The 22,792-nt window shown below is 48.5% G+C and overlaps 1 protein-coding gene and 1 long non-coding RNA gene across 2 annotated transcripts; one reads left to right on the top strand and one right to left on the bottom strand.

The window, feature by feature from the left end:
* Window positions 1–101: 101 nt before the first annotated feature.
* Window positions 102–7,796, bottom strand: LOC307192487 (trem-like transcript 2 protein; the record flags this gene model as incomplete). Its single annotated transcript, XM_079933420.1, has 5 exons — window positions 102–740; window positions 1,042–1,148; window positions 2,100–2,520; window positions 5,125–5,445; window positions 7,748–7,796. 5 exons carry the CDS (start codon window positions 7,794–7,796, stop codon window positions 646–648), a joined length of 993 nt encoding a protein of 330 aa, XP_079789546.1. The 3' UTR covers window positions 102–645.
* Window positions 3,494–18,461, top strand: LOC307192489. The gene is made up of 3 exons (XR_013830076.1): window positions 3,494–3,597; window positions 6,874–6,988; window positions 18,124–18,461. It is a non-coding gene; the product is annotated as an uncharacterized lncRNA (long non-coding RNA).
* Window positions 18,462–22,792: the final 4,331 nt, after the last annotated feature.

Raw genomic sequence — 22,792 nt, 5'->3', positions numbered from 1 at the left:
TCAGATCAGGGCCCATCTAGAGGCCCCATAGAGGACACTTGGCCCAGGGGGTGGGGGGCTTGGACAGCTCTGGGATCCCCAACACCTTTGGTGACCCCCAACTCTTAGTCACTGTTACTTCTCTTCCAGGGTGGGACCCTTGGGACACGGGCTGTTTCTGGACTCTTTCTTCCCCCAAGGGCATGGGGACGCTTGAAAAGAGCAGAGGGAAACTGAGGACAGAGCCCCGGGTGGGGAGAGGCAGCCCTAGCTGTCCACCGCTCCCCCCATCAACTTGATAGTAAGAGGTTCCAAGGCCGATGGGAGCTGAGGTCTCTGTCTGCAAACAGCACACCTGGGGCTTCTCTGCCATCCAGCCAGGGCCCAGGAGTCTGTGGCTCTCAGCAGAATCACCTCAGTGGCTCCCCCCCTACCCCCAGGGACTTCCCACCTGGTGCCCCCTGCTCTGCCCCCTGTCCCCCGCCAGGTTCCGGGCAGCCCAGGGGAACTGAGAGGATGCAGTGCAGCCTCCGGTTCTGGGAAGGCCTGAGTCCAGCATTGCACAGTCCTCATCCCCAGCCTGGCTCCAATCCAGACAGGTCCCCATCTTCACTCCTCCTCTGGTCTCCCGGGACCCCTCTGGGAGAAGCTCCCCCCACCATACAGTTAAGTGGCTTCAGACCAAGCAGGCTTCCACGGAGGCTCTGGTCTTGTGGGCGGGTCCCTCCAGGATCTGGCAGGATCACGGCACATGCTGTAGCCTGCGAGGATGGGGACAGAGATGAAGAGGGCGGTCCTCCTGCCCACCACGCACAGCTCCTGGACCAGCCCAGCCCCTCTGCCTCTGCCCTCCGCTTGCTGTTGGCCCAGCCCCAGAAGGCTACGCTGAGCTGTCGCCGCCTGCCCACCCACCTCCCTCACCTGGGTGCTGTATGGTCCTCCTGACTGGACACAGGTGAGGACACACCATCTGGGGACCGAGGGGAGTCGGGAACTTTGGAAAGGGTGTCAAACCCCCCAGCGCTCTGTCCTCGGGGGGCCAGGAGGGTGGGCTCTACTCACTTCCCATGTGTCTCTTCTTCCAGAACCCATAGACCACGATCAGCATCACAGGCACTGGGAGCAAGGCCAGCACCGCCACGAGCACAGCAGGATAGAAGTCCTGGTGCCTGTGGAGACAGGACAGAGTGCGGAGGAGGTGAGTACCAGGGTGCCCCACCCTGGCCCACGTCTTTCTGCACACCACGGGAGAGGAGTGGGACGAGGGGAAACCTGCCAGTCCCCGTGGGGAGTGATGGCCTCTCTTCCTTGGGGACCCAGCTGTGGGAGAAGGAAGTGAGGTGCTCAGAGGTCAGGGGATGAAGCCCCCTGCCCCCAGCGAAGGGAAGCGTCTCTCCACTTTAGAGCCTCTCCTCCATTATTCCCCCAAATCTGCTGAGGACAAGGCTCTAAGAGACCCGCATTTGTGACAGGAGAGACCAACGTTCGTACTGTCCTCGTGGTGACTGAGGATGGTACTTGCCACCTTTGTCCTCTGGAACAGATGCTGTGGGCACTCTGCCTATATTCCAATAACCAACAGAGTGGGTGTATAAATACCCCAGCTCCCTTGCCCTCCAGCTGGCTGCTAGACATTGGACCCTAGAGTCTCCCCAATGGGATTGAGCTCTTGCTGCCCACAGTGATAACCAGCCTCAGTAAGCTCTCTATCTGCTGCCTTCCCTTCCCTGTCTCACTTCCCCATGCTCTTTCCAGTGTTCCAAATACAATGTGAATCCTGGTCTCAGAGTCCACTCCTCAGGGAACCCAAATTAAAGTGTCCCCATTTCCCACTTCCTACTGCCCAGGCTGCTCCCCTTGTCTGGTCCCTACGCTCTCCTCTTCATCCACAGACTCCTTTGCTGACCCAGCCCCTGCCCTCCTTTCCCACTGCCATCATTTCTGTCCCATGTCCATCCCAGCTTCCCTCTCCCACCTCCCATTCAGCAACAGGCCAAACTGAGTTCCCAGTGGGTGAAAGGGGCTGGTCTGCTGCAACATTTCGCCTTGGGGTCTGTCCAGGCACCAAGAACTGTTGCCATGTCTGGGAAAATGGCATTCAACCCAGGCCCCCCGGGTACCTGCTGGGGGATAATAGGTTGAGGAGAGACCTGCCAGTGGGGCACATTCCCGTGGTGGGCGATCCCATGGTGCACAGGTGCCCAGCCTCAGTGGGGGTGGAGGCTGGGCCAGCAGCGGAGGCTCCGGCATTGCTGGGAGAGGCAGTCACTGTCTGGGACCCCATGGTCCTACTGGGCCCCGTGGTGGAGGGGCTGGTGCCAGTGAAGCCGTAGCCCGTCACAGAGGTCAGTCTGATGCTCCCTGAGGCAGGGAAGGGCAAGAGTCTAGCCAAGGTGAGAAGTCCAGGTGTGAACACCGTCGTGCTGGTGGTGAAAGGGGCATCAGGGCCTGAGGTGAGGGCTGGGCCTGCTGTGACGACAGTTCCACTCTGGAGGATGGTGGGCAGCTTCGTAAGAGGAGTGTTTCTCTTGGTTGTGGAGGCTGAGGGACCAGAGAGGGAGGAAGGTGAGACTGAGTCGGGGGCCTTGGTGCTGGAAGCAGCTCCCGGCAGCCCACACACTTGTCTGGGTCGGACCTGTCCTTGTCTTTTGCTCCTTGACCTTGGACCTAAGATTCTGCTCTGCTGAGGGACCAGGTGCGTGCTTGTTCAGAGGGTGAGGTCAGGGAGGAGGAAGTAGGCACAGGAAAGAAGGAAGAGCCTTTCACAAAATTTTTAGTGTCCCCTGTCAGGCCACCTGGGCCAAGAGGATACTTCCCTCCCCACCCCCATCTCTCTTGTCACTTCCTGGACCTTCCTCATTCCTGTAAGTCAGAGATTTCTCTGCTCTGATGTTGAACATGAACTTTCCCAGTTGCTCCATGATTGGTGACTGGGATCCAGAGATGAAGACAAGGAAGCATCAAAGGCCCAGACCCCAAAGAACACCATGAGCAGCGGGGCCAGGTGCCTTCCTTGGGGGCTTATTAAGAGACACAGGAACTGGTCCTGCCACCTTCCTGCATCAGTTCAGGCCTTTATCATCCCATTTTCTAGAAGAAGGTTGGACTTTGGATGGTGGAAGAGGAGGGAGTGGTAGGAGCTGTGAGGGCTCAGTCTAGAAGGCAGTGTTGACTCTTTCTCATCAGGGAACAGGAAAATAGAGAGGGGTGGTGAGGGGGAGAGGGATGGTGAAGGGGAGAGGGATGGTGAGGGGGAGAGGGATGGTGAGGGGGAGAGGGATGGTGAAGGGGAGAGGGCTGCTGCTGGCTGCTGCTGCATCCCACTACTGTGCATGCAAGGATGCACTCCTGAGAGCCAGATGGTCACCGTGGAAGGCGCCCATTTTTCTGGGCGAGGGAACCAGAACAAGTGGCATTGGTGAGGGTGGGGATGGGGGAAGGGGCTGATCTGGAGCCAGATCTCCCACATCATCCTACTCAGCAGTGTGAAGAGACCCCCAAAGGACCTTTCAAAGAACTCATACACAGGTGCCTTGGGAGAGCCAGCATTTGGCCACAGAGGATCCAAGAGTGGGCAGAAAAGGAGTGACATCCAACAGAGAGAGACCTCCTACAAGGGTCAGTGAAGTCACACAACCGTTTCCCTCTCCTTCATCCCTGCTTCAATATACCAAGGGGTTGGGAGGGGCAGGGCCAGGAGGAGGTGATGGAGAGGGGTACCCCTTCCCTACCTCCTGAGATCAAGGAGGGGGAGCTGGACAGCAGCAGTCCCCCTTCTCCACTTCAAGTGCCTGGGGCCATAAACCTGGTTTTCAAGGGGGACTGGAAGAGCATATATTGCTAGAAGATTCGCCTTTTTAATTGCCTGTGCATTTTTTATTTCCTAATAATTGAAAAGGTCTGCAAAGTTGGAATCTCCCCAAACTGTGGTTAAGCGGTGGAAAGTGAGATCTGACATAGTACAACAGAGGGATACACTAAGGGAAAAATAAAACCATTTCATGTTTGTATCCCTGCAAATTAAGACTTCAATAAATTGGTTTCGACTACTTCCCTAGGGCTAAATCAGAACCCGGAGAGGGAAGGAATGAGATTTGCTCCATATCTTAGAGACAGCAGTTACCCTAGCTCAGACCCAACAGAAGAAGGGGATGCAGTTGGGTTAGGGGAACAGGGAAGGGTGGATAATAAGTATCACAGTCACTGGCTGCTCTTTGTCTGGCTCCTCACCCTTTCCCATCTTATAAATGTGGAAGGAGCACAGGGCTACATTCTTGGCCCTCCTCTCTTTTTCTACACTCAAGGGAGAGTTTTGATAACCTTAAAGACAAGGCACCATATCACCTCCTCTAAACTCTCCCATAGCTTCCTGTTCTACCTAGGATAAAACTCAAACCCCAAATCAGGGACTGTAGGGCTGCTGTTTGCCTGTCCAACCTCATCTTCTATCACTCTGCCCCACCCTCAATATGGACCAGCTTCTTCTCACCTCAGGGACTTTGCACATGCAGTTCTGCCCGCCTGGAAAGCCCTTTGAATCACCCACTTTCAACAGGGCTAGAAAGCTCTCATTACACGCAGGCTCTGCTTGATGTCATCTGCTCAGGGAGGTCTTCTCTGATTCCCCACTAATTCAGTAGCTCCCCCCACCACTGAACTTTCTAGTTCATCACATTGTTTTATTTTCTTAAGAACATTTATTGTTATCTGCAACTGTTTATCTGACAATGTGCTATTGCCTGTCACCTCCCATAGGGTAGGAATGGGTCCGGTTTTGCTCACCACTGTATCCTCAGAGCCTAGAATAGTGCCTGGCACAGAATCAGGGCTCAGTGAATATATATGGAACAGATGATTGAATAAAACAAGCACAGAGAGTCCTGAGTTCTAATCTCATCTCGTCCACTTGCTAGTTCTGTGACCCTGGACAAAGTCAGAGCCGCAGGGACTTTTTAGATCTCATTTCCTTCATCTGTAAAAGGGCGACAAGCATGCCCATGAAGCTGTCTGTAAAGGAACGGTGAAAACCCCACTGTACATCATGCCTATTGCTGGATTATTATTATTGTTATATTTGATGCCAGTGGAGTACAGGGCGGGGAGGACACCCCCCCAGCATCCCAGTGCCCCCGCAGGCCTGCTCACCTGGAGACACTTCCAGCAGGAAGCCCATCAGAGGGTAGAGGACGCCAGAGCTGTTGCGCATGCACCAGTACCGGCCCGAGTCCTGGCGCCTCAGGGCCGCCATGGTGATACTGACCACCTTGGCCTGGGTATCGTCCTGCAGCAAATAGCGCGGCCCCTGCACCCCAACACGGGTGAACACAGTCTCGCACTTCTTCCTCCTGATTTTGCACCAAACCTTACCCTCTGTGTGGTTTTTGCGGCTCTTGTAGGAGCACTGCACAGACAGAGTCTCCCCTTCAAAGTGCCGCACTTTGGAGTACACGCTCTCGACAGGGGCACCTGGGGAGACACGACTTGTTGAGAAAGGAGGAAGGAAGCATCTTGAAACTCAAAGCTCATGGTGAAGGGAGAGGAGGTGGATATTGCTCTGCTGTCATGGAACTCAAGAGTGTGAAGAAGAAATACAGCCCAACTCCAATGGAGGGGGACACAGGCTCCTCCCCCAGGGAGCTCTTGGTCTGCTGGAGGAGACACTAGCCCTGCCCTGTAGTTCCCAGACTGATGGGGGAGACAGTAGTCCTGTGCCCTTGGGGAATCCTAAAATGATGAGGAAGATACAGGGCTAGCGCTACGGGGACACCCAGTCTGATGGTGGAGACACAGGCCTAGCCCACAGGGAGCCCCTAGTCTAATGAAGGAAACTCAGTCCTTACACTCAGGGAACTTCAGCAGACGCAGCCGTTTTCTTTGCGGCATTTTCTAGTCTGATGGGAGAGTAATAAGCCCTGTCTTCAGGGTCTTGTGGGAAAGAGTCAGGTCCTGCCCTCAATAAGACAGAGACACAGACACAAACGCAAGTCATCATTCTGAAATTCCAGAGCACAACGAACTTAGGTAGATAAGAAAATTCAATCTTTGAAAATATTAAGAGTAATTATTTGTTTCAAAAACAGGTTTACTCTAGTCACCTTTTAAATAGCAAGTTGTCTGAGTTCATTCTAGGTGATGTTTAATTTTAAAATATTCTATGGGCTTCCCTAGTGGCGCAGTGGTTGAGAGTCCACCTGCCGATGCAGGGGACACAGGTTCGTGCCCTGGTCCGGGAAGATCCCACATGCCGTGTAGCGGCTGGGCCCGTGAGCCATGGCCGCTGAACCTGCGCGTCTGGAGCTTGTGCTCCGCAATGGGAGAGGCCACAACAGTGAGAGGCCTGCGTACCACAAAAAAAAGAAAAAATAAAATAAAATATTCTAGTTACCTAAAACCCATAGATCCGATATGCCCAGACATTTGTATACACTCCCAATGGAGTGTAAACCAAAGAATTCTACAGTGATTCACTGTTCATATGTTGCCTTCTATGCCTAGGAAGAAGATGTGGTCAGTGAGCTTCATAACCCGTGGTCTGAGGGGAGGGGGTAAAACTAAGGCTGGCGTGGTGAATCAGGGGACAGGGAGAGAGAGAAAGCTGCAGTGAGGGGCCTCCAGCCCTCCACCCACCCTCAGCTTGGCACTTCCTCCTCTAACACCCTCCGAGCCTTCTGCAAACACGCACACAGTTCTCCCCAGTAGGACAGAGTGGACAGCATTTTGGAGTCTAAATAAACATAGGTTAAAACTCGGGTTCTACCACTGACTAACCATGTGGGCAGATCACTTAACGTCTCTGTTTCTTATCTGTCTCTGGCTGGCTCTGAGAACTGTGCCCCAGGACAGTGCCTTGAATGTAGTCCATGCTCAGTGCACGTCTCCTTCTCCCAAATGCAGGTTGCTCCAGACTTTCCCAATGGAACCCAGAGCTGTGACAGCCAAGGGCCCAGCACCCCAGACATCCACCTTAGCTTCCAACCCAGCTGCCGCTAGAGTTGAGGCTTGGAGTAAGGTAACGCCCTCTCTCGTATCACTTTGTCCCATGCAAGTTAAACAGAATGATCCAACTCAATTATTTGGCAGGTGGCAGGTTTGGGGGACCCCAGGGGACACTCTTCTGCCCTGGAAAAGCGGGTCTCTCTGGGAGAGGCGTACAGATAGGGTGACCTTGGAATGGGTCTCCAGGGCACTGTGTTTACATGTGCCCACCTTCCACCCCTCACACAGGAGGTGCCCTGCAAGCAAGGCAGGATTGGGTGAGGCCCCCTCAAGGAGCATTTAGTAGATGTGGGGTGGGAGAGATTGCTTCAGGGATTGCTTCCCTACCCCCACCCCAGGACAGGGGGTAAGGACAGAGGGCGTGGCATCAACGTTCCAAGAAAAAGCAAATTCAAAGCGCACACACGTAAGGTAATGATTCCCATAGGCACCAAACAGGGCTCTCCCGACAGAGGCCAAGGGATGAGGGCTTGTTGTGTGTGAGGAAGTGGGGTGGCCCTGGTCAGAGGTCCTGAGGAAGACAGGCAGATAAAGGGGCCCATGCAGAGAGGGTCCAGAGCTTTATCTTAGTTTGTGAGGCCTGGGTTAGCTTTGCCCGGGGCCAGATACTAGGAGGGCACCTTCTCACCGGTCTCTGCTGGGGAGCTACGAGGTCAGCCAGACCGTCTCCTCCTCCTCCAACCCCACAAGATGACTGAGCAAAGGAAAAGCAGGAAGGGGGTCCAGGAGCAGACCATTCCCTCCCCCGTAAGCCACCCGCCCACCCTCTCACCTGCGACAGGGCCCTGGAGCCACAGCAGCAGCAGCAAGGCGGGAGCCATGGCTCCGAGCAGTGGGGACGGGCACAAGTCCAGCAGGGGGCAGGGATCCGAGGTCAGGGCCCCAGGCCTATGCTGGACGTACCACTTGGGGCTGCCAGGGAAGACCTGGGGTTCTAAATATGAAGTTGCCCATTTAGGGAAGTGAGGAAGTTGTGGGACCCACTGTGACCGGCAGACCGCAGGGGCCCGCAGGGCCTGCGAGAGGGCGGTGCTGGTGCAGTTTCCACCCCCTCTTACTCAAAACTTCAGGCAGGTGTGGCTGCTCCACCCGGCTGGGGCCTCCCAGTCCAGGGAGGGCTCTCGGGGTCAGAAGACTGCTCACCCTCTTTGGATTCCCTCCTGGAATCTGGTCCATTAGGAATGCTGTCCTTTGAAGCCAGTTATTCATCTAGTGGGCTAGTGTGAGGTTTCTAGAACCTCAGGCACAGACGTCCCTGGAATTCTCTGTGCTCAGAGACCCAGAGATATAGGCTATGGGGCTTGGGTGGGGCATCTCAGACCCAACGTTTTTCACGAACCCACATTCACGGGGAGCTTCTTGTAAACGCCCATTTGCTTATTCATGCACTCATTCGTGCATATGTGTGTTCGTTCTGGCACTCTGCCTCTCTCTCTCCCAGGCTCCTGGCTGGTCAGAACAGTCACTCATGCTCACACTTGCAAATAACCCCTTACATGCTCAGATGCAACCTTATTTTTGTCATGGTTAGAGTGACAGGAGAAAAGAAGATGCGAATTGTAAGACTTGGAGCATAAAGTTTGGGTTCAGGGAGGAGCCCCTGTGCTCTCACGTATGCCTGCGCACGCACACACACACACACACATACACACACTCTCATACTCACACACATACACTCACACACTCTCTCATACACACACACACACACACACTCATGCACTGTCTCATACTTACACAGCGGCAGCTGCCTCTCCTTTTCAATGCTCACATCTCCTTACCTTTATCCCTCTCTCTGCCTCTCCTACCAACACCTCTAATCACCCATCAGCTCTGTCCAGACTCCGGCTCCCTGCTGCAGCCTTCCTAAAGCAGCCCCAATGTTCCCCTCCCCCACCTCTTCTCCAGAAACCACGCCCCCTGCCCCTTCTTCCCCTGCTCCAGCCCCCAGCCAGCACACAGGCATGCGCACTCAACTTCCTCTCAACCAACCCTATCTCTCCTATACAGCCGCCCAGCTCCAGCTAAAATGACCCAGCATTTGGCCCAAGACCCCACCCTTCACTCAGTCCCCAGGGCCGAGAATCAGAAGGATAGACTTCTGACATCCAGGAGTTGTGTCGTAGGCTCCTATGCGCGTGGGGACCCAGGTGGACCCTCATGACTATGTGCCCTCCCCCTACTCACCTATGCTGACTTTCTTCTCCTTAGATAGGACTCAACTCAGAGTAAAACGTCCTCAAGTTTGCATGGCCACAGTCTTAAACTGAGCTTGAACCCCCAATTCCCAAAGCAAGGAAGTTTTATCTTTGCTGATCCCAAATTTTAGTCTCAACATTCATTCATTCGCTCATCAGTTTGTTTGTTCTTACAGCCTTATGTGCTATGCCTGGTGCTGGGCACCAGCATATAGAAATGAGATACAGTTGTCACTTCAGACCTCTCAGCCCCCATAAGACAGTATGCTTTCCTTATTCACCCTTCCTTTTTCATATTCTCCCCCAGTTTAACACTGCTCCTCAGACCCCTGAGTTCAGAGGCTGTCTCTCCTCCCAACACACATGGTATCTTCCTTCCTTTCTTTCCTCCATCAGAACAGTAAATGGCTTCAGGACTCAGGGAAAATCTCATTTATCTCTTGTGGGGACTTCATGTGCTTGGGATAAATGTTTCTATTAAATCCCTGCTGTGTCCCTAGCCCTGAGTGAGGCCTTGTGAAAAGTGCAATCACTGATAGTTGTGCTGACAAGGATATAAAAACCCAAATGCTCTCATTCCATTGACAGACAGGTATAAACTGGATCCAATGTTTCTGAGGGAAATTTGGAAGGATTTATCAAAATCTCTAAAAATGGGTATACGTTAATTAGGCTTTTATGTACAAAATAATTTAACATAGCAAGATATTTTTGTGTCTTTCTATTTTGGATTTTAAAAAATTAAGTTCTAATTTACATAGAGTAAAATTCACCCTTTTCAGTAGAAAGTTCTGGGAGTTTGAGAAACCCATGGGAACTTGTAACCACCACCATAATCAAGATATAGAAGTGTTTCATTACCCGCCAAAGTTTCCTCGTGTCCTTTCTTAGTTCTCCCCTTGCTCCACCCTCAGTTCCTAGGAAACTGATCTGGTTTTTTTTTTTCCCTCTATAGTTTTGCCCTTTCCAGAATGTTATAAAAATGGACTGGTACAGTGTGTAGCATATATTTTTATTGAAGTATAGTTGATTTACAATGTTGTGTTAATTTCTGCTGTATAGCAAAGTGATTCAGTTATACATATGTACATTTTTTATATTCTTTTCCATTATGGTTTATCACAGGATATTAAATATAGTTCCCTGTGCTATACAGTAAGACCTTGTTGTTTATCCATTCTATATATAATAGCTTACATCTGCTAATCCCCAACTCCCAATCCATCCCTCCCCCAACCCCCTCTCCCTTGGCAACCACAAGTCTGTTCTCTGTCTGTGAGTCTGTTTCTGTTTGGTTGATAAGTTCATTTGTGTCATATTTTAGATTCCACATATAAGTGATATATGATATTTGTCTTTCTGACTTACTTTATTTTAGTATGATAATCTCTAGTTCCATCCATGTTGCTACAAATGGCATTATTTCATTCTTTTTTATGGCTGAGTAATATTCTATTGTATATATGTACCACACCTTCTTTATCCTTTCATCTGTCAATGGACATTTAGGTTGTTTCCATGTCCTGGCTATTGTAAATAGTGCTACTATGAACATAGGGGTGCATGTATCTTTTTGAATTACAGTTTTGTCCAGATATATGCCCAGGAGTGGGATTGCTGGATCATGTAGCAACTCTAGTTTTCTGAGGACCCTCCATACTGTTTTCCATAATGGCTGCACCAACTTACATTCCCACCAACAGTGTAGGAGGGTTCCCTTTTCTCCAGCCAAGCATATTAAGTTGGCTTCTTTCACTTAGTATGAGGCATTTGAGATGTTGTGTGTTGAGTATATCAGTACTTTGTTTCTTTTTACTTCAAAGCAGGACCCCATTGTATGGATGTATCACAATTGTTTATACATATCCCTCCCAGGTCAGGGACAATCAGATTTGGTTTCCAGTTTGGGGTTATTCCAAATAAGTTAGAAAGAGAAAAATAAATATCATATATTAACGCATATATGTGGAATCTAGAAAAATGGTACAGATGAACTGGTTTGCAAGGCAGAAGTAGAGACACAGATGTAGAGAACAAACGTATGGACACCAAGTGGGGGAAGCAGGTGGAGACTGGGATTGACACTAACATGTATAAAATAGATAACTAATAAGAACCTGCTGTGTAATAAATAAATAAATAAATAATTTTTTTTAACTACTACAAATATTTATACACAGGTTTTTGTGTGAACATAGGTTTACATTTCACTTGGGTAAATACCTACAGTGAAATTGCTGCGTTGTATGGTAAGATTATGTTTAATTTTAAAGAAACTGACTAATTGTTTTTCAAAGTGGCTGCACCGTTTTGCATTTGCATTGATGTTCCTGTTGCTCCCTATCCTTCCTAGCATTTTACTGTTGCCAGGTATTTTTTCTCCCATTCTAATAGTGTGCAGTAGTATTCATTGTGATTTTAGTTTGCATTTCTCCAATAACTAACGATACTGAGTATATTTTATTGTATCTATTTGCCATCAACATATCTTCTTTGAGATGGGTCTCTTCAGATTTTTTTCATTTTTATTTGTTTGTTTTCTTCTTAATGAGTTTGAGGGCTCTTTAGTCTAATATGTCTTTTTTAAATAAATTTATTTATTTTATTTATTTATTTATTTTTGGCTGCATTGGGTCTCCGTTGCTGCACGCAGGCTTTCTCTAGTTGCGGTGCGTGGGCGTCTCATTGCGGTGGCTTCTCTTGTAAAGCACAGGCTCTAGGCTCACGAGCTTCAGCAGTTATGGCACACAGGCTCAGTAGTTGTGGCTCACGGGCTCTAGAGCGCAGGCTCAGTAGTTGTGGCACACAGGCTTAGTTGCTCTGCGGCATGTGGGATCTTATCGGACCAGGGACCGAACCCGTGTCCCCTGAATTGGCAGGCGAATTCTTAACCCCTGCACCACCAGGGGAGTCCCCACAAACATCGTATATCAGCCTTATTGAGATATAATTCACATAATATAAAATTGACCCATTTAAAGTATACACTTCAGTGTATCACAGTCCAATTTTAGAACATTTCGTCACCACAGTCCAGTTTTAGAACATTTCGTCACCCCAAAATGAAGCCCCATGCCCATTAGCAGTCACATCCTGCATTAGTTTCCTATTACTGCAGATGTGGTGGCTTAAGACAATAGAAATGTATTCTCTCACAGTTCTGGAGGCCAGAAGTCTGAAGTCAGTATCACTGACCCAAGATCAAGGTATTGGAGAGGCTGTGATCCCTTCAGAGACTCTAGGGAAGAATCTAGCCCTTGCTTCCTCCAGCTTCCAGTGGGTGCCAACATTCTTTGGCTTGTGACTATATCACTCCAGTCTTCAAAGCCAGCATCTTCAAATCTCTCTGTTCCATCTCCGCATCACCTTCTCTTCTGTGTGTGTTCAGACCTCCCTCTGTCTCCTGTTATAAGGATACATGTGAATGCGTTTAGTGCCAGCCACATAATCCAGGATAATCTCCCCATCTCAAAATCCTTAACTTACCACATCTGCAAAGCCCCTTGGTTTGCCATATGAGGTAACATTCACAGGTTCTGGGGATTAGGATGTGGATATCCTTGGGGAGGCCACTTTCCAGCTTATCACTCTCCCTTTTCCTGCCTCTCCCCACACTGCAGCCCCAGGTGACCACTACTTTCTATCTTTATAGATTTGCCTCTTCTGGACAATTCAAGAAAACGAAATCATACAGTATTGGTGCTTTGTGATCGGCTCCTTTAAGGTAGTGTTTTTGAGATTTGGCCATGTTGTAGCAGTACTTTCTGCAACGTTATATCAGTACTTCACTGCTTTAAATAGCTGAATAATATTCCATTGTATGGATATACATTTTGTTTATCCACTCATCAGTCAATAGACATTTTATTTGTTGAAATTAACAATATGATCCTAAAATTTAGCCAGAGATGCAAAGGTTATGGAATAGCCAAAACAATCTTAAAAAAGAAAAACAGGTTGAAATACTTACATTATCTGATGTAAATATTTGCTACAGTAATCAAGACAGCGTGGTATTCGTGTAAGGACAAATAGATCAATAGAATAAAATAGAGGATCCAGAAATAGGCCCACATATACAGTAAATCAGTGTTTGCTAAAGGTAATTAAATAAGAAAAAAAGTCTTTTTAAAAAATTGATGCTTAAACAACTGGATCAAGGACAAAAGTGAACCTCAAGTCTTGCCTCATATAATATATGAAAATTAGTTTAAAATGGACCATAAACCTAAATGTAAAGACTAAAACGATAAAGCTTCTAGAATGTCATTGTAGAGGAAAATAAGAGGCTGTTCCTCTTTTAAAAAATTTAAAAAAAGAAAAAAGCCTCACATTAGAGAGTATCTTCATGACTTTGGGCTAGTCAAATGTTTTCTAGATAGGACACAAAAAACGCTAAGCACAAAATTTCAAATTTTGATTAACTAGACTTAATGAGAAATGAAAATTTTGCCCATCAAACACCTATTTAAGGAAACAAAAAGGCCAGCTATGGATTGGGAGAAAGAACTTGAATCCAGCATATATAAATAACTTTGCTGTATACCTGAAACTAACACAACATTGTAAATCAACTATACTTCAAAAAAAATATGCTTTTGAAGCATAAAGCTGGGCCCTCCCTGGGGGTCCAGAGGTTAAGACTCCATGCTTCCACTGCAGGGAGTGCAGGTTCAATCCCTGGTCGGGGAGCCAAGATCTCACATGCCACATGGCGTGACCAAAAAATTTAAAAAAAAGAAAAGAGCCTCACTTGCTCCCTGTGGCCCAACTCCTCCCCATCTCCACAGCTCACACCTTCCACCCCGTCACACTCCTTCACTGTTGCTGGGGGAGCCTGAGGATGCCCAAAATGAAACCGTGGTGAACTAAGAGGCTGTTCCTCTTTTCTTTCACTTTGTGTTCTGCCTGTGAGTGGTCAGGGGGCCCTTGGTGGCCTGAGCTGGGTCCTGAGTTCCAGGCATGGGGGAGGTCAATGATGTGTTTCCACCCTGGGAGGTTTGGGGGGGGCAAGGTTTTAATTCAAGGAACTATAAAGATGGTTCCTAGGAAATGATTGAATAAATAAATAAATGGGGGAGAACAGACAAATCTCCCATGCAGAAGAATTCCAAATAATTTATGTAGATACTCTGCCCTCAAGGAGGGAAAGCATAACTCCCCACCCCCAAGTGTGGGCCATCCATAGTGTCCAAAGAGGACAGCATGGAGAAGGGGGGAAGAGTAACTTTATGGTAGACGAGACTGACGGTCATCACCTCAGCCTGGTGATCAAGGTTAAGATCAAGAGTGATAATCACATTGATAGCATGAACCCTTGATCAGATGTGATGAGAACAGCATTTTACCCCTGCAGTCTTCCTCCCCCAAACCCCTAACCCCATGAGAAAAAACATCAAACAACTCTCAAATGAAAGACTTTATGAAATACCTGGCCAGTACTCCTCAAAACTGTCAAAACCATCAAAAATAAGGAAATTTTAAGAAATGGTCACAGACAAGAAGAATCTAAGGAGACATGCAGATGAGGTGTCCTGGGTGGGACCCTGGAGCAGAAAAAGGACATTAGGTAAAAGCTAAGGAAATAATGAATGAAGTACGAACTTTAGTCAATAATAATATATCATTATTGGTTCAGTAATTATGACAAATGTACCATATTAATGTAAGATATTAGCAATAAGGGAAACTGGGTGTGGGATATATGGGAACTCTGTGTAATATCCTCATTTTTCTGAACCCTAAAACTACTCTAAAACAAAAAATTTCACTTAAAAAGGGAGAGAGACTATTTGCACAAAATATTTATAAGTACTTGATAACTAACAAAGAAAACGTTTTTAAAACACTTAGTTTGATTAGGCTTAAAGAACACCGAGTAGGGTCATTTTAAGTGACTAGTTTGCCTGAGGTGGGTTTGCTGCACTGCACACCGGTCAGGCATACATTCCAGTGGGTGTTGAATTCACTGTTTTTCCCAGTTGGTTATAACCCAGCCCTCCCTGGGTGTGTTTGGTATTCACAGTGTCCTGTTCAGGTAACGTAATTATCTCAGCTCCCTAAAATGAGCAGAAGTCTCCCTGCCCTGGTCCTGCTGCGGAGCTGGGCCTCCAGGAGCCCCAGGGAGAAGGGTGACAACAGGAGAGAGGAGTTGGGAAGCTGGAGTTTCTGAGGAAAGTAACGAAGAGACCTGGAGGCCAAGTGGTCACTAGGCACCCAGAGAAGAGGGGACAAATTGGGGAGGGATCTACAGCTACTTGTCCCTGACTGTGTGTCTTGCTTACTGAGCTCACGAGAGTGCTCAGCTCCCCTACATTAACTGGACTTCACTGCTCAGTTAGAGGCCTGGGTCTGCGTTAAGACCCCATTATCTGTGCCCACCCTGTCTCTAGCCCCCAGGGTGTCCAGTCGCCTTATGGTACCACTCCATGCTGGTCGTGCCTCAGGCTGCTGGAGCTCGTCCCCTTCTCCAGCCCCTGGAATGCCTCTGAGGGCTACTCCCCAACTAGCCTCACTTGTGTTGGGCCACAAGGGGGCCCTCTTGCAAGAAGCTGGTGCAGACGACTCCAGCCTGCAGCCACCATCCGACCCTGCCCTGAGCACGTAGCGTCTGGCTGCACTCTGGCCCTGATTCTGTGCTGTGTTCTGTCACCACCCTGTTGTGGACATTCTTCCATCCTCTCTAGACAGCCTGCGAGTCCCCCGAGGGCCAAGGGGGCTTAACTTAACCGCGTGAGCCCTGCTTTGCTCAACTCTGCATCGCTGTTCATGCATGTGCCTTGATCGCGTGCAGAGGGGACCCCAGAGCGGGTCTCCAGCCTTTTTTCTTTTGGAGGCTGAGCTGAAGAGCAGGCCAGTGACTTGCCCACGTTTCACAGACTTCACAGACAGATATCAAAGCCGAGCTGGTCACTTGGACCCTGTCCTCCAACACCCGGCCCCCCAGTGCTTTGCCCACTGCCGAGCAGCCCCCATGCACCCTGGCTTCCGGCAGTGTATCCCCCTCATCCATCCAAATGGGCCACACTTGCACTTGCTTTGTGCGAGGGCAAGAAGGCTTTGGAGGAGACTTGAGGGGAATAGGGCAAAAGGACTGAAGCACCAAAATAATATAAACCCTTTCTCCGAGAATGGAAAGTACAAAATCAGAAGTGTGATTCTCTAAGAGGAAAATCTGCTTTAGTTAAATGGAAATGCTAAAGCAAACCACCCAGGTGTGAAAGTACAGTGTGCTATAAAAAGTTTTCATCTGTATTAGTAAGACACTAAATCTATAACAAGGAACTGAAAGCTTTGTTAGCCGGCCAGTTCTGTCGAAACAGAAATACAGAAAGCAGTGCTGTCTGACACAATTTCCTGCAATAATGGAGGTGTTCTGTACCTGCCCATCCAGCACAGTAGCCGCTCGCCACGTGTGGTTGTTCAGCTCTGACGTGAGGCAAGTGCAACTGAGGAGCTGATTTCTTATTTTTCGTTGAATTTTAATTAACTTAAATGCAAACAGGCACATGAGGTTAATGGCTAGAGTACTAGCACAGCTCTGAACGACGGAGGTGGACTTTAACAAGACCCTGCCACCATCCTAAGGGGCAGATTTCTTTGTTGTGTCCTGTTTGTGTCAAAACTGTAAAGCTAATAGAAGATAATGTGTGAGAATATACATTGTCTAAAAGACAATATTCAGAATATGATTGTGCTTCAGATTGGGAAGGACATCTTAAATAAGATCCCAAAGCATAAGTCATAAGGGGGAAATGGATGGATTTAATTACATTGTCCAGTGCTGGCTTCTCAAATATCCCCAGCACAACGTGTTAATAAGAGAAAGCTGAGCTTATTGGAGGCCAAGGAGAACTCAGCCTCAACAGAGCTCTGAGAGCGGCTTAGATAAGGCAAGGTCCGAATGTACTGGGAAGTTTGGTTCAAGGCAAGTCTTTCAAAGACGGGGCTGGATTAAGATTGAGGAAGGATCCCAATATAATAGCCCCAATTGGTAGAAACAGCAACCCCTACCCCAAAAGACCTGCACTTGGTTCCTAAAGTACTCGTTTCTGATTTTATGAAGTTCTGAAAACTCTCAATTTACAGGATGCTAAAGTGGAACTATTTTTACTTTCGTGACTGCCGTGGAAGGTGAATTTTCCAAATGTCACTGCACAATGAGTGATCATGTCAGTATCCCAGGAATAGAATAAAGTAGATGGATGGGAAATAGGATTCATTTTTTAGAACACACTGAAGTTTCCAAGAAAAGTACCATAAATTTTGGAATTTGTTCTCTGGGTCTGTATCTTTTTATGGCTTGAGGGTGATATATAGCATATAATAATATCCAAAATATTATTTTTGGTGAATAGGAACGTGCTGTTATAACATAACTCTATAATAGATCAAAGAATGTATTTGCCATAACACAACAAAGAGTGGGTGTTTGTTTTCCACTCAATTTGTCTTTCACTGATAGCAAGGAAGAAAATCTTTAAAATTTGAACTATTTTCATCTCCGTTTTCGCTGAGATTGTTTGGGCAGATGCTGTGGAATGAAATTCCACTCCCACCTCCTTCTCGTGGGCCTCTTTATTGTGAAAGGTCTGCACAATCATTTCTCAGGTTTTTGGCAGCTACAACTCCAGAGATAATTTAGGCTTTACCAATCAAAGGCATTTGTATGAAACAAATTTGGAACTGAGTTAAGTAGGAAAAAAGGCATCCACTTTGATGGTATAGAGTGTGGCCGACATGGGGTGGGTCTGGAGAAACTATGCCAGTAGCTTCCTGATTTGCAAAGTTTGCTGATTCTTCAGAGTCCTGACTGTGGGAAGAGCAGTGGCCCCTTAATCTCCCCACCCTGTAGTGTGGCTTTGACAGTCATTCCCAGAAGCTCAGAGTAGGATCTGATTCCGTAAACCATTTAATATTCTATTTTTAAAGGATCTCTTTCTACTTAACATAGGTACATTGGATTTTGTTGTCTGCAACTGAACCTTGACTAATGCAAGTCCCAAGGAAATAGATGCCCCATTCCAGAGTGAGCTGGGAGACCAGTGTAACACACGCAAAAAGGTATCTAAACCTTACCCATATCAAGGATATAAAATTGTGGGGATTTTGAAGATTAGGAGAGGATTTTTGGAGACAGTTTTGGTGTCCTGTGACCCTGGGCGCAGAAGGGAGTGGACACTTGCCCCTTACCACAAGCTTAGGGAGAGGGGCTTCAGGGTCACAACTTGGAGAGCTTGTTAAGCGTCCCCTGGAGTTTGGGAGACACAGCAGACTGGAGTCTGACTCAAACCTGAGAACTACAATGGGCAGAGACTGCCAATGACTAGCTGTCCCCACGGTAGAGTGAAGAAAAGATGGCTGTATGGGGATCCACCAGGGCTCCATGAGTTTGCTGGGGTGAATGAAATGGGTACGTCCCATGGACCAGATGTGGGCTGCACATATGTGAAACCACCAGCATAGGTTTCATAGATCTGGTCCAAAAAGGCTGCCTGAAGTTGGAGAGACCTCAGTGGAGGAAGGAAGCTAGAGGTTGACAGATGTAGGGGAGGAAAAATCATTTTCCCTCTACCCTCTGAGTTCTCAGCTGAGATCCCTGTAATAAAAGAAGATTAATAAGAGAAAAGCAAACAAGCTTTTAAACGTGTATACCTCATGTATATGTGGGAAATACCCAGGGTAAAATGAGGAGCTCCCCAAGAAGTTTAGAACTCTGGCTTAAATACCATATTCAGATACAGACAGAAGAAAAGCGCGGGGAGTCTACCTGAACAGGTCCGCTGGCACTAATCCCTTTCTCCTCTCAACCCTCAATACCACTGATCACCCTACACCTGGGTACATCATCGTTGTCCACTATAACTTTTACTGGGCACCTACTGTGCTGTAAATCCTGAGCCAGTAGTTTCCATCAGTCTGCTTCTAAACTCTCAGGACACCCTCTGAAGTAGGTACCATTTACAAATGAATATTTCTGAGTAGGTACTCTTTACAAATGACGAAAATGAAGTTCAAAGAGGAGAGAGGACTTCCTAAGGTCACAGAGGTAGAAAATGGCAGAGATAGGATTTGAACCCAGCTCTGTCTGCCCTTACCTTCTTTCCACATCCCCTCTCTGTGGCTTGCTAGAGTGACCTCCACCGTAGTTTTGCCTTCACGTTGCTGCTTGACCCTTTTGTCGTCATTTGCCTTTTCCTCTATTAAGGCTCCTATGCCTTAGTGCCTGGTTCCTTTAGGGGGAGACTGCCTTACACTTCTTAACATCTCCCAGGATATCAGCACAGCAAGGAGAGATTGTTTGTTTGACTTCACATAATTTTCTCAACCTCAAGATGCTCTAGAAGAACCTCCACCTTCTATTTCATCATCCAATCCCTGATGGGACGGGGTCAACCAGCACAGTCCGCATTCATGACCTTCCTTTCTTGCTTTCCTGTCTCTAACATGTACGTACCCTGATCTCATTCCAGTCCCTCCTTAAGAAATGAGAGAAAACCCCTCTTAGTAGGTACCTCCCCTTGGCCATCTACATCCCTCTCCCTGCCTCTCCTTACCTGAGACCTAGAGCAGCAGCGGTAGCCACGGCCACCCCCAGAGCCCTTCCCCTCACTCCATCCTGCTCCCTGGACCCACTGTGTGCCAGTCGCTTCAGTGCCTTTTCCATTTACTGGAGGATGTTGCCCCACTTGGGTGTTTTCCATCTTCCCTGAGAGGCTTGGTTGTCAGTTTGCAGTTGAGAAACCCTGAGGAAAATGTGATGAGAGGGGGCAGCTCAGGAAAATGCAGAAGAAGAAGGAGAAAAGAGAGATCACTGCCCTTGTGACATCTTCCTTCCTGCTTTCATTTTGTCGCAGCCCAATTGGGCAACACTCAGTAGCTCCCCATTCTCCACCGGAGCAAGTCTAGACCCCCCCATCTGATGTCCCACCTCTGCTCCACTCACTTCCTCAGGCCACCAAGACATTCTCATCATTGACCACTGACCGCTACATTCCACAACCCCTCCCACCATTATCCCTGCCTGCCTGACACTGTGCATCCAGATGTGACTTGCCTTTTGAGGCCCGAGTCAAGCCTTCCTGATGACCCACCATCTTTCACGTTATGCCACACCACAGTTCTCAAGGATGGGCATGTGGCTGAATCACTCGGGGAGCTTAGCAAACATACACGTGCCTGGGCTCCACCCCAGACATACTGATTTGGTAAGTCTGGAGAGGGCCCAGGAGCCTGCACTTTAACAAGCAGCCCAGGTGATTCTGAAGCAAGTGGTTCAAACAGAGGATACCTGTAAAGGCTGTGTATGAGTCAGGTGGGCCCCAAAGCATTCCTCAGGTGCTCTCCCTATGTCTGAGGTGTGTGCTTCCCTGAGCTCCTAGTCTAGGCATGAGCTTGGAGACCACAATTATAACAGCACTAGGAGTGACCTCCATGGATTGAAGTGCTACTGTGTGCCAGGTGCTTTACGCAGGTTATCTCGTTTAATTCTGTCAGCTTTGGGATTGTGTAATGAATACTTGTCATCTTTTGGCTCTCCAGCACCCAATAGCTTTCCCGTTTGGGGGATATGCCCCAGTGTTTGGGTCTCACGAGGCCCCCTTCCCTTGAGCATGGAGGCAGATACTTCTTCTGCCCCTTCTCCCTGGCACCTATGGTACAGACATGTGACTTGACCTAAGTATGGGCAAATGCATGATTCTGCCCAGGATTCTGGATCCTAGGGGTGCGATACAAGATGCAGGGCCAGTTGTAAGTGACTTAGAGGCACTTGAAGCACTGAGAGTCCAGGAATAGTATGGTGGCAAGTACTTGGTGGCTTCAAGTGTACAGGGGCAGTGACAACGGCAACACCACTGGACTGTCTCAAGTTATAACTTGGTTTCTGCCATTTTCTAAAACGGGTCCTTCAGCCTTCTCATCGACTCTGTGAGCTACCAATATCTTTCTAAACTCCTTTGCTAGCCAGGATTGGATTCAGTTGGTAGCATCAAGAATCATGACTCGTATTGGTTATTATGACCTTTTTTTTTTTTTGTGGTACGCGGGCCTCTCACTGTCGTGGCCTCTCCCGTTGCGGAGCACAGGCTCCGGACATGCAGGCTCAGCGGCCATGGCTCACGGGCCCAGCCGCTCCGCGGCATGTGGGATCTTCCCGGACCGGGGCACGAACCCATGTCCCCTGCATCGGCAGGCAGACTCTCAACCACCACGCCACCAGGGAAGCCCTGGTTATTATGCCCTTTGAGGCAGTGAGGAATATCTTCAGGCTGAGGCCTAGCAAGATTAACTGAGTTACTCAAGATCAGACATTCATCAAGGACGTGACAGAGCTGAGATTCAAACCTGGGTCCTGTTTAATTCCAGGCCTGTGTAATTAACCACATAACACTGTTGTGTAGGTCAAGGTCCCAGCAAGAAAGAGGTGGCTCGCTGAAACAGGTGACTGAGAAGTGTTTAATGAAAGTGTGGGTAGAATTCGGGGAAACCACTAAGGGAGGCTGCAGTACCCTGGGGCTGGAGCAGTAGTGAGTGACTACTTGCCGTGGCCTAAAATCAAGGGACTGGAGCAGTTGCCCAAACTTGAAGATAACAGCTGTTTGATGCAAGGCTTGAAGGGGCCTTGAGGGCCCCTCGTGCCTCTCCACGGAGAAGGAACCCAGAGGATAAAAACTCTGACCTCATTCTCTTTCCATCCCCTGCCCTTCTTTCTTGCTGCCTACTGGCCAAACCCAGCCAGAAGCTGGTGGGAAAGGGAGCCTGGTCAGTTCCCAGGAACAGACGAGGGAGGAAAAGGATGGAGAGTGGGCCTGATGGTGCAAGTGGGAGAGCGTCCAGTACAACCATTTGCCTTCCAATCTAGTGTGTGTAATTCCTCAGGCGAGTTTAATATATTGAACTGAAGTATTATTTCATCTATAATTAAATTAATCACACAAGCACACAAATCATGCAGTTGGTTAACTCAGGATGAATATATAAATGTGTCGTGGTGTTTGGAAAGGAGCACGATGACTCCTTAGAACCCTATCTCCCAAACAAGCTTGAGAACCACCAAGAGACAGCCCGTGCTATGATTCAGTGGGTGTCTGGCGGGGGGGGACCCCAGGCATCTGCATTTTAAACAAATGCTCCAGGAGTATCTGATGCGGGTGGCCTAAGGACTACAGTTTGAAAGAGACTGCCCTAAAGTGCTCTGCCTCTCCTAGAGAGCATTTAACGGTGGTTCCTCCCTTGCCCTCGCCTTTTTTGTCAACTTCACAAACAGAGGAAACATTGAAACTGCTGAAATGCAGGTCCCAAACAAGCCACCTGAGAAAGCAAACACTGCATGCCATGCACTTACAGCCTCCGTGTGGCTGGGTTCTCTTGGCCAGGAAAATACCAATAGATGTGCTGAGCAGAACAGCTTCTGGATCCAGTGCCTCTCAGAAGACTCTCACCACGGCACCAGGATGACATGAATTCCCTTCATCACCTTCTAATGGACTCAGCTGGATGATCAGAGATAATCTGTATGGGGTCAGTGCCATCCTCTTGGAGGGTTCAGGCCCCAGGTTGGTGAGGAAGTCCTCATATGACGGCAGTGGGGCCAGGGAGGGGAAGACTGTACCTTAGCTCAC

This window comes from Stenella coeruleoalba, assembly GCF_951394435.1.
Source record: "Stenella coeruleoalba genome assembly, chromosome: 10".
Lineage (NCBI taxonomy): Eukaryota > Metazoa > Chordata > Mammalia > Artiodactyla > Delphinidae > Stenella > Stenella coeruleoalba.
The sequence above is the reverse complement of the archived record's forward strand: the minus strand, read 5'-3'. Positions and strand labels throughout refer to the sequence as shown.